This window comes from Cibotium barometz, chromosome 12, assembly GCF_041138505.1.
Source record: "Cibotium barometz isolate CiBa-2024 chromosome 12, ASM4113850v1, whole genome shotgun sequence".
In the NCBI taxonomy this organism is placed as follows: domain Eukaryota; kingdom Viridiplantae; phylum Streptophyta; class Polypodiopsida; order Cyatheales; family Cibotiaceae; genus Cibotium; species Cibotium barometz.
Window position 1 is genome coordinate 41,866,174 of NC_141057.1, and position 12,208 is coordinate 41,878,381.

At 46.2% G+C, this 12,208-nt stretch overlaps 1 protein-coding gene across 1 annotated transcript in view; it reads left to right on the top strand.

Moving 5' to 3' along the window:
* LOC147633418 (uncharacterized) overlaps positions 1-10,996 on the top strand; it is a 28,792-nt gene extending 17,796 nt beyond the window's left edge. Inside the window, exons 5-6 of the mRNA XM_086806485.1 lie at positions 10,075-10,149; positions 10,249-10,996. Of these exons, the coding sequence (XP_086662611.1) occupies positions 10,075-10,149; positions 10,249-10,689 (516 nt within the window). The 3' untranslated portion in view covers positions 10,690-10,996. The remainder of the gene's footprint in view (positions 1-10,074; positions 10,150-10,248) is intronic.
* The last annotated feature ends 1,212 nt before the right edge of the window (positions 10,997-12,208 follow it).

Genomic DNA, 12,208 nt, shown 5'->3' on the forward strand with positions numbered 1-12,208 from the left:
AAAATTTTAAAAAAGGATTTGGAAGAACAACAATTTGCGAGCATCATTTTGGTCAAGACAATGTTTGGCTTGTGCCATATTCCGATGCTCATCAACTGTCAAAGGTCGCAATTGGCTAATTTCAGTGTATTCTTGCAGGGCTGATTTTGCATAAGCCACCCGCATCCTAGTTTCCTCCATATACCATCTACTATAATCCTGAATAAGAGCCTACATGCGCATCACAAAACCATACCAAGAAACATCCAAATACTCTCTCATGTGAAGTATAAGAGGATGGCAACGGCATGTACCATCATGCGATAGATAATTGTTAGTTAGCATCAGCAATCTTCTGTTATGTAAAGCATGTTCATGAATCGACATACCAAAATATAACCCAAGCCATGCAGGTGCATGATCCGAAAGCCTCAATGTATGATTAATCCACATTTTGTAGATATATGCATCATATTGGGCAGCATATAGAAGATACCATCTGTCCAAATGTGCCTAGTAGTTTGTAAGTGCATTATGATTGAAAGTAAAGCCCAGTTCTTGAAGCTTGAGATGTGTCCACAAATCACATGCATCCAAAAGAGTTAGGGTTTGATCCCACATTTGTTTCTCAATGTGCATCATATGAGAATGATGAGACGAATTGTCAGCATAAGCATGTGAATTGTTAAATTCCCTTGTAATTTGAAGCATTTGATAGCCATGGATATGTTTGAAATGATTGCCACATTGCAACCCTAGTCGCTGAAGTTTGTGAGGCATGAACACTAGCAAATTCATACAGCTCATCAGCAATCATACATTGCACAACAATCCATCTTCCATTAGGATCATTGTATGTGGTTGAAGAGTACCAGAAAAGGCTTGCATTCCCGCATAGAAGATGTGATAACCAGAGAAAACCCCATGTCTACCAGTAGAAGCATGTTGGTCATGCTCTTGCAAACAAAGTATATGCGGCTGCATAGACCAAAGGAGCCTCCATTTATTTGCATCATAGAGGCCCTGCACATTATATGTAAAGCATTTGATTGGTATATACATATTTATAGCAAGTGTAAGCAAAACAGGTTACCCTTCAACTTGCATGGTTGTGTGGCTTCCTGTATCACTATGCAATGTATAAAGTAGAATATCATCATGAACATTGCTCGCATGTAATAGAGTGTCAGTGATAGCATATACATCAGGATTTGTCACAGTGTGTGCAAACAAGGGGTTACCCCTGACAACTGCAGCCTACATGCTGCCCACATCTGTAACATTACCCGAGACATCAGGCACCCCAGAAGTTTGCCTTGTTGTAGAGGTTCCTTTTGTTCAATTACGAGACACTACAGGTCTTTGTCTAAGAGTTCTTAGGTGTCTGCCATGCATTTGGCTCTTGTTTTTCCTTTTCTTTCCCTTGTATAACAGGAGGGCGCCATGCCAATTTTTACTTTTCCCTTATCTAGGATGACATTTGGAGCCTACACCACATTTCCCCCTTCTACTGTTGCACGGGTACAATTGGAACCACCTCTGGAGGTGGCATTGTCGCTATTGGCAGTCGTAAAAGTACCAATGGGCATTCTAATGCCATGTGCCCAGAGAGACACACACACACGCACGCACATGTGCGTGCGCATACATGTACACGTATGCAAACATACATGTATACATATGCAAGCATATACGTATACATATATGTGTACATATACTATTATGTCTGTGTATTAGAGAAAGAAATAAGTAAGTTATGATGTAAAACATCTTTAAAGGACCCAATGGGTCTATGAGACCAAAAGTGGTACAAGAGTTCCATATGGTATTGGGAAAAAGACTCTTGAAACTTAAAAAAAACTCATACAAACGGGAAGAGAGAGAAAGAAAGAAAGAAAGAAAGATATATTAAGCGTCTACTTGGGCCTATGAGACCAAAGTGATACAATAATGTCCATGGCATATCTCATCATGGAATGGAAAATAAAACAGAAAGAAAACATAAACATAGCTATCTCATTGGGGTGATACAAAACTGTCCATGGAAACTCATCATAGAATACTAAGAACATAGAAACATGAGAGCAACATCAGCTCTGAGTAGATGGTATACCACTCTCCAAAATATCAAGCATGGGGCTAATGAGTATGGCCGAGAGGTCTCCCTCAGCTATGCCATGTGGAAAGGTAGCTCGATGGCGGTGGAGCATGTCCTGGATCTGGAGTTGATGAGGTGATCGTGGCCGGGGGGGGGGGGGGGGGGGGGGTCAAGGGCGTCGAGCACGCTGGAGTGTAGAGGCTCGGTCCGAGGTAACTCCTCTTGGGGGCGAGGTAGTGTCAAAATATGCAGCGGAATTGATAACCAAACTTGGGTCCACAAGAGCAAGTAGAATGCAGAAAATAGACAGCACAAGAGACACTGAGAGATAGGCATGTAAACTCTTCTCTATACACAAGATCCCGTACAAATCTGAATATATAAATGGTGAGGAGCATGGGGCCTATTTATATGCCCCATGGATGCAGTCGGCGAGCGCTAGAGGCTCTCCACAACTGCATAAAGCAGTCGGCCAGCAGTAAGTGTCTCCACGACTGTAGGAAGCAGGTCGGCCAGCAGTAAGTGTCTCCACGACTGTAGGAAGTAGGTCGGCCAGCAGTAAGTGTCTCTATGATTGTAGGAAGCAGGTCGGCCAGCATCAGCACCTCCACGACTGCAGCATAGGCAGTCGGCCAGCCACCAGGAGCACATGAGGTGCAGTCGGCCAGCACCATGGGCTCCTGCCAACATGTGGCATCCATCCACACCATGGAAAAATGGGGAAAAAATACAAGGAGTGAGGAAGTATGATAAAACACCTATACAGGGCGGGCACACCCACAAGAGAGGCCGTGGTGTCTGATTAAGACAGGAGATGACTTCTAACACCCCCTCTAAGCTCCTGGCTATGCAATCAACCCAAGGGAGCTGGAGTGCCGCCTGAGCGTAGCCTGAGGTAGAGACTTTGTGAAGAGGTCCGCCGCATTGTCCTCTGTCGAACAATGTAGCAAGATGTCACCAGCCAAGATCTTCTCACGTACAAAGTGATACTGTATCTCTATGTGCTTGGTCCGGGCATGGAAGACCGGGTTCCGAGCAATAGCTATACAACTCTGGTTATCGCACTGGATGACTGTGGGCTCCTTCTGTGGAAACCCAATCTCGCCTAGCAGCCTCCGCAGCCACATAACCTCGCAAGCAGCACCACAAGCAGCCCGGTACTCTGCCTCTGTCGAAGAGAGGGCAATAGTTGGCTGCCTCTTGCTGCTGCAAGAAACTGCTCCTGAGCCGAGGATAAAACTGTATCCTGAAGTAGATCTCCTCGTGTCTGGATCTCCTCCCCAATGTGAGTCACTCCAACCTTAGAGTCTGACTCCATCCCCTCCTGTGTAAAAGAGTCCTAGATCCTTCGTACTCTGCAGATACCGTAAGATCCGCAATCCTGCGTCCCAATGAGACTTCAATGGCGTCTGCATGAAAGAGCTCAACAGCCCCACGGAGAAGCTCAAGTCCAATCTGGTGTTCAGCAACCAGATCAATGAACCAACCAACTTTCGGTACTGCGAGGCATCAACTGGCTCACAAGGATCAGTAACGGTTAACTTTGTGTTCGGGTCCATCGGCGAAGTAATAGGCTTGCAGTTCTCCATCCCAAAGGCCTCAAGCAACTCATGAACATACCATTGCTGAGAGACGAAAAACCCCCTTTGGGTCTGCCAGATCTCCAATCCCAAAAAGAAGTGGAGTAAGCCTAAGTCGGTCATCTCAAACTCCTTTGACAAGGCAGCCTTCGTCACGCCAATGTGCTCCACATGACCGGAGAATGAGATCATCCACATAAAGGATGATAATCGTGACCATGCCGCGTTCTCGAAAGAGATACAGGTTTGGATCTGCAACCGATCTCTGAAATCCAGTCCGAACAAAGAAGGAATCAATCTTCTGATTCCAAGCCCTAGGAGCTTGCTTAAGACCATACAAGGCCTTACGTAACCTGTAAACCATCCCTTCTGATCCTGGAACAATAAAGCCTGGAGGCTGCTCAACATACACCTCCTCTTGCAGGTCACCATTAAGAAACGCAGATTTTACATCCATTTGATACACGGGCCATCTCTGAGAAGAAGCAAGGGCAAGAACGGTCCGAATCGTGGACATCCGTGCTGTCGGTGCAAAGGTATCCTCGTAGTCGATGCCTGGCCGCTGAGCATAACCTTTAGCCACAAGTCTGGCTTTGTGTTTGTCCACCGACCCATCAGACGCATATTTGGTCTTAAAGACCCATTTGATACCAATGAGACTGACCGTTTCGACGGCCTCGGTACCAACTCCCATGTGTTGTTCTTCTCGATGGCATCAAGTTCCACCTGCATGGCTTTCCTCCAAGTATCTTGTGAAAGGGCTTCCTTGACGGAAGTGGGCTCCTTGTCCCGCATAATACGAGACATCAAAGCATAGTTTACATGAAGAAGCTCCGCTGTATTGCTTTTATCTCGGACTCTATGTGATCTTCGAGGGCCGTCCTCTGTGGTCCACTCGGAGGGTAACTCCATGACACCTGACTCTCGAAGGGTGTCCAACAACCACCTAGGTACTCGAACAGATCGTGGAGCCTCCTGTGGTCGCGGGGGCTCTACTCCAGCTGCGGGCTCAACCTCCTGTACTGACTGAGGTTGATCAACTGGAATAATGGTCTGGGAATCATCATCAGACTCCTCTGGATCTCCAAGAAGTGGCGGCTTCTCGACAGTGGATACTGGAACATGCTCGTCAAAGACCACATCCCGGCTGACAACAATCTCGTTCCTGTCTGGATCATACAATCTGTATCCCTTGGAAAGAGAATTATACCCCACAAATACAAGCTTGCGGGCTTGGAGTCAAGCTTCCCCCTCTGCTTCTTCGGAATGTGTACATACGAGTGCGAGACATCAGGTTTCCTGCCGAAGTATGCCTTAAATGGAGTCATATGAGGTACTGAAGTCGTCGGAGATCGGTTGAGGGTATGGACAGCCGTTGCCACAGCCTCTCCCCAAAGTGAACGAGGAAGATCACGATGCTCCAGCATGGTCCTCGCCATCTCCACCATAGTCCTGTTCTTGCGTTCTACAACTCCATTCTCCGAAGGCGATCCTGTATTGGCCAGTTCCCTCTTGATGCCATGATCTGCACAAAATCTGAGAAATACAGTCGAGGAGAATTCACCTCCTTTGTCAGCCCTGAGAGTCTTTACCTGAAATCCAGACTCCTTCTCCACCATCACGTGCCAATCCTTGAACCGTGCAAAAGCTTGGTCCTTCTGGGAAAGAAAGTAGACCCACGTGAATCTGGTACAATTATCAAGCAGCAGCATAAAGTAGAGAGATCCTCCCAAAGATGGTGTCTGCTGAGGTCCACACAAGTCAGTGTGAATCAACTCCAATGGTTTCGAAGCCCGCCTGGAAGCCTGCTTCAGAAAGGATTCCCTGTGCTGCTTACCACGTATGCAAGAACTGCAACGCCCTTACCTACTTCCAACATCTGGCAAGCCAACCACCATCTGGTCTCGGAAAGCTCGCCGCAATGCATCCACATTTAAGTGGCCAAAACGAAAGTGCCACAAATCTCCGACCTGAGAACCTGTCAACGAGGAGAGTGCAGAGAGCTTGTAGATACCATTCTCCACACCACCTTCCCAAACAACATGGCCAGTCTCATGGTCCCGTAGAGCAACTGAATGCTCCTCAAATTCCACCCGAAAGCCAGTCTTGCATACTTCGTGCACTGACAGAAGATGAAAGCCCAGAGCAGGGACATAAAGAACACGGGAAGCATGCTTGCCTCCCTTGCCGTCGAGAATAATCTCCATCCGACCCTCACTATGTATCGGAATAGTGGAGCTGTCGCCAATAAAGATGCGACCTGACTGTTGTTTCAGATCCAAAAAGAAGTCATGGGATGGAGTCATATGCCTGGAAGCACCACTGTCAAGAATCCATTCCCGGGTATCCTTCGCGGTGAAGCCAACTGCCTCCTCGCTTGAAGACAATGAAACGTCTGAGTCCATCATCTCTAAGTGCACAAATGCAGGAGTCTTTGCAGCTGAGGCTTCTTAATCAGCACTCTTCCCAGTCCGCTTAGGACACTTCCTCCAATAGTGGCCTTTCTCGCCACAATCATTGCAGGATCTTTCGGCCTTCAGCTTCTCTCGTTCTGTGTCAGGCTTCTTCTCAGAAGACTTCTCCGGTGAAGCCTTCCCTTTGCCCTTGTTGTTATTCCGGCCTTTCGACCGTTGGCCAGTTAAGACCTCCGAACCGCCGTTGTGAGGAGGGTTCGTGAAACGTTCCTCCTGGTCCCGGGTACTTGTGGGGATCCATGTGACTGATGCGATGGAGGTATGTGATTGTCTGGAAGAGTGCATCCACTACCATCGGGGCTGCAGCAAACTCTGCCTGGATAAACTAGTGTGGGACTGATGGTTTGTTGTGGATCATACGGGAGAACATCATGACCTAGGGCCTCTCAACTCGCTGCCAATCCTCATCAGATAAATCTAGCCCCCAGAAGGCTGCTCCATACATCAAGGCTGGTGTGACGAGGGTGTCAAAAAGCCAGCCCTTCGTCCTGGGCTCCTGGAAATGTGCCTGGAACCCAAGTAAGCTCAAGGCTGCATATCCCCGCGTCACTTTGGCATGTGTTACGGGAACCATGGTAAAGCGTGGGCCAGTGAAAGTGACACCAAGGTAGACATAGGATGAGACAATCTCCACAGGATCCCCTCTATACGTGAAGCTCCTTCTGGATGTGAAGGGGCGAGAAATACTGAACACCATTACCTTGGTTTTAACTTTTACCAAGGCTAACAGAGTTATCCCGTTGAGTGCAAAAGTCATGTGAGGCATCCAATTGTCTCTGAAGCCCTTCGGCTGAGTTTGAGAGGAGGACGATGTCATCTGCATAAAGTAGTATGGGGATCAATATGCCTGCTAGTGCGGGACCAGCCCCGCCTAATCCATCAATGAAGCTGGAGATCTCATCAATGTAGAGGCCGAAAAGAGTGGGTGTGTAGAGGGCAGCCTTGTTTCACCCCAATAGTGCTGGAAATCTCCTGTGATGTACCTCCTGGGGCTCTCACTCGTTCGGTGACGGACTCATAGAGGGCGATGATGCTCCAAACCATGTCAGATGGGACTCCGATCTCCTGTAGACGGTGTAGGAGGTAGACTCGGGGTACAATATCAAAAGCTTTGTGGAAATCCACAAAGCAGCAGTAAATCCTCTGATGTCGTGCTCTACCCTCCTCGATGATGGCTTTCGTCTGAGGGTGAAGATGTGGTCAAGGGTAGAGTAGCTCCTCCGAAAGCTAGCCTGTCTTGAGGCTCTGCATCCCTGGCTCTCTGCAAATGAACTGAGCTCCGCCTCTAGCACTGATCCATAGAGTTTGGCCAATGTGTGGCCAATCATGATCGTCCTGTAGTTATTAGGATCAAGTGGATCTCCGGCTTTGAGGATGGGGGTGATGGTGTTGGTGGACGAAGAGGGTGGAAATCCTTCACAAAGGGCTCTATTGAACATGTATGCTAGTAGGGGCGCCAGGGTATCATCGGCATGCGAGATGTACTCGGCAGTGAGTCCCTCATGATCCTGGGCTCGCCCATTGCGTAGTCTATGAATGGCCTTGAGGACCATGCCCTTTGTGAAGAAGGTGGAGGTGGTGGGGCGGGGATCTGGTGGTGGGGTAGGGGTGGCTGATGGGGGATATGATAAGAGGGAGCGTGCATAGGAGTGCCATGTGTTTGGGCAGGTGATAGGTGTGGGAGGGCGATGTTCTCGGAGTTTCCTCCAGGCCTCTTTGCAGTTCGGCCCTAAGAAAAGTCGGTATAACTCATCCTCTTTCCGAGCATAGAACTCTCGTTTCTTGCGTTGGGTGAGCCGTTGAGAAATCCATTGCGCTTGGCGCTTTGTGATTTACCCAATCCGTACCTCATGCTTAAGACGGGAGCGTGTGGCCGGGCATTCGTCATCATACCAACATTTCTGGGCGTGGAACCGCAAGGTGGCTTGGTGGTAGACCGCCGCGTGCAAATGAAAGAAGCAGTGGCGGATGTGTGGAGTATGGTGGTGAGCTATGCTATGAGGGTGGATAGGGGGACAGTAGGTTCCACATCCTGGAGTTGGCAGTAGATGTGGTTGGAGTAAACAAGGTCAAGCTCTTGATCAAAAAGGACCTGAGTGTAATGTGAGATGGGGGTGGTGGTGGTGGTGGAGGGACGGGTGGTGTGCAGGTAAGAGTGTGAGAGAGGTAGGCCAAAGGCACTGCACGATAGGAAGTAACTGGGAGTAAAGCTTCCCAAAACTTCTTATTATAATCCTCAAGATTTTCACATTTTGATGCATCCAACTTGTGCCATGCTGTCATTACATCCACCTCAAAAGTAGATGTGAGACATACGGAAGAGAACACCTGCTTAAACTGTACCCAAGTAGATAATGCTATGCCCTGCAAAAGAAGAGTGGACCACCACTGCAATGCATTGCCTTTGAGAAAAGTCGCAGCTTTTCTCACCTTAGAGGACTCCGTGTAATTACCACCAGAAAAAGCAGCATCAAACTGCTGTAAAAAGGAAAGTGCCTTTAGCTTATCTTTGGTCCCACTGAACGTGTCAAATTTCACTGCAGCTCCCCCTTCCTTATAATCCTTTGCCTTACCCATAGGCGTTAGATTATCGTAAGGAAGTGGCTTCACAAGATTGCTACCCCCGGCATTCATGCCCATCACAGGGTCAACATTACTAATTCCCACACCTGGCATTCCATACATTCCAGCCATGTTTCCAAACATACCATTATGCATATCGGGCTGCACGCCCCCGTACATGTTTCCTTGCATTATGGGCTGCATGCCCCTAAACATGTTTCCTTGCATTCCGGACTGCATACCACCATACATATTCCCTTGCATACCAGGCTGAAAACTAGCTCCAAAATTCCCTGGAATACCCATGCCTTCCTGAGGAGAACCCCCAGTCATGGATTGGAACAGAGAGCCACCACCAAAATAGCCTGGATGCATAGACTGCTGTGGAATAGATGGCTGTCCGAAAAAGGAACTCTGTGAGTTGGCACCAAAAGTGTGTTGCATGTTCGGAAACTGTCCAAAAGATGGATCCTGTGGGAAGGCGCCACTATTGCCCTGAGGTGGGTTCTTAGAACGCACTTTCTTCTTCTTCTTTTCAGGCTCAGAACGGGATCTCATAAATTCAGCAAACTTCTCACTTTGAGTGAGCTGCATAAACACATCCATTACACCTGCCAAACGATTTTTAAACTGAACATCATCTTCCTCTTTACTAGGCATGTCTTCTGGCTGTGTTACATCCTCATATTGTGCATCATCTGCAGCGTGTTCTCCTGCAAGAATATCCTCAGATTCATTTCTCTCAAGAGAGGCCTCTTGCTCTTCCTCTTCATCATAAAAATATTCATCTTCTGTGTCTGACATGTTGCTGAATTTTTCAGCAATGACTTTCCTCGAGACAACCACGAGCTCACCCCCTTAAGAAAGTTGATGATGGGTCCCGGCAACGGAACCTTGAAACCGGCCTCTGGTAGAAACCAAAGTGTGGTAGACTAGCAGTCACGCTTCCAGTTGTAGTGCAAATAAATAACAAATTAACAGGAGCTAGAATGCTCCAGAACTGAAAGGAAACCGACACCTGTCGGCCCCAAAGCTTGGCGCCCCTTTCGGTATTTCTTTATTCAAATTCAATGAAATGTATAACTGAGTACAACAAAGCCAGTCAAAGAAAGTAAACCTGTATGTCCAATCTGGCAGCTCTCAAGACTTCTTAGCGTAGAGGATTCACATACAGATGCCCACACTTGTGCTGTTCCACTTTCACAGGGTCATGACATACACTGATACAATGGGGTGGAATCAATGTGGGTCCTCAACATCAAAGAGAGAGAGAGAGAGAGAGAGAGAGAGAGAGAGAGAGTGGAAGGGAGGCAGTACGTATGCACGAGTACGGTTATTTTTCAAGTCAATTTGTATCCTGATTTCACTTGTTTTGGTGCAGATGCAAGCAGTGAAGGAGAAATATTTTCAGCATGTGAACTTCCTATGTAACATAGTTGTGGCAAGAAGCCAACAGGTACACTCACTATTACCTTATCTTGAAGCATAGTGGTTGTAAAAAATAAGAGAAATTAATAATGTTGTACGTGATTTTCTGTGTTCATTCTTGGTGTAGCCGATGGAACCAGAGCTACATGTAAAGGTGTCTCAATTAAAGGAAGTTCTGCAGCTAATGGTCTCGCGTCTTGTGGCTCCCAAAGAGGGTCTTCCCAAGGACTTCAAGGTGGACGCATTTGAGGAGGAAGTTGTTGAAATAATTGACAGGTTCGAGCGCCACAGGCTCCCCAATAAACGCCAGCAGCAGCAGCAGCAGCAACGACAGCAGCAGCAGCAGCAGCAGCAGCAGCAGCACCACCACCAACAACAACAGCAACAGCAGCAGCAGCAGCACCACCACCACCACCACCAGCACCAACATCCGCCGCCGCCGCCGCAGCCGCCCCACCACCACCGCCACCAGCAGCAGCAGCAGCAGCAGCAGCAGCAGCAGCAGCAGCAGCAGCGGCAGCACCACCACCCCCACCAACAGCAGCAGCAGCAGCAGCGGGGGGTCTGAGTCAATACAGCGGCACCCTCTGGCCCGACGCACCCACCTGTCCCTGAGACCTCCTTGCCCACGCGTCAGTCGTAGTCCACGACATGGACCTTAGGCGACATGCACTATTATTTATTGGATGAGACAATTATTATTATTAAGTGTCTTAGCTTTCGTGGTTATCATTTAGCCTTATGATTATCATTTAGGCACTCTTGTTTTAAGGTTGCACACACGTCTCCTTGAAGATAAGGTTATTACATCATTTTTTAATGCTACTTTTAGTACTTTTAAAATTATTAATTTAATAAGTAGATGTTTTTCCCCCTCACAAGTTCTTATCATATAGACATCCTAACCAATCATTCTCAAGTAGTTTCATGTACTTTTGTCGCTTAAAGGACTAGTGCAAGTGCTCATCTCTTATCTCACTACAAGTTGATGTTGCACAAATAACTTACAAGAAGTCAAAGGGTAAAAATGATGAGGGAATAAGGAGTGTAATAGTAAAAGAAACTCATACTATGGTATAATCATCTTTCGCGCATTGCGTTAGAGAAGTTGAATATGATTAGTTCATTTGTGAAAGATGAAGACAAGGCATTTCTTGTTGGAATGCTTCAAAGTTCTCAAGGGAAAATGCGCACATTGAAGCGTTTGGCAATTGACAAAACTAAGTTGTGTGGGCTCCATATGTTTGTATTTTGGCTTCATATTTTTTATTTAGGAAAAGTATGCTAGAGAACATACATATTGTAGATAGAGTGAGACTACTTGCTAATAATGGGCTAATTACATATGTAATGATAATTTGAAGCAAAATAGGTTAAGGTTGCCTTTAAGATTTTCATCAAGGGGGCATAAAATCTAACAACGAGAAATGTATTTTGCTTTAACAATCATAGTGAAAAAGGAATGGAGATGTGGTGGACTATATTATGCTTATTAATTATTTGTAACTCTTGATTATTATGTGGTTAAAAATAGAGTATTTCAAGTGCATCCACATCATCAACAAGTGTAATGTTCATTTGCAATGGGGAGAAATAAGGGAAATGTGACAACGAAGAAAAACTATAAAAGCTAATAATATTATTCTTTTTCAAGCACTCTTTTTTCTTAAACTTACACACTAAGCATGCTTTGAGATAGTTGAGATGCCTTATCTTGATTGCATTTATTCATTCATTCACAATTAATGATACAAGTTGATGAAGTTTAAGAGTTGGGTCTTTGGGGATGCACTCAAACCATACTTTAACCTTATTCACGATGTGTGAGTTTCTATTCATCATACTTTCTAATTACTTTTTACCTTTTACATTATTCATGATTTCATTGTACTTTTTAATGACATTACTTTTTACTTATTTAAAAAAATTATTTTTTAATTTCTTAATTCTAATATTTTTTAAATAGAGAATAGAGTTCCTAATGAATATTGGCATCATGTAAAGGATGGCCATGCTTATGAGTAGTTATTGATGCCATACTCAGCTAGGGTATCAACAATTTCTTGTCAGTAAAATGTATTGACTAT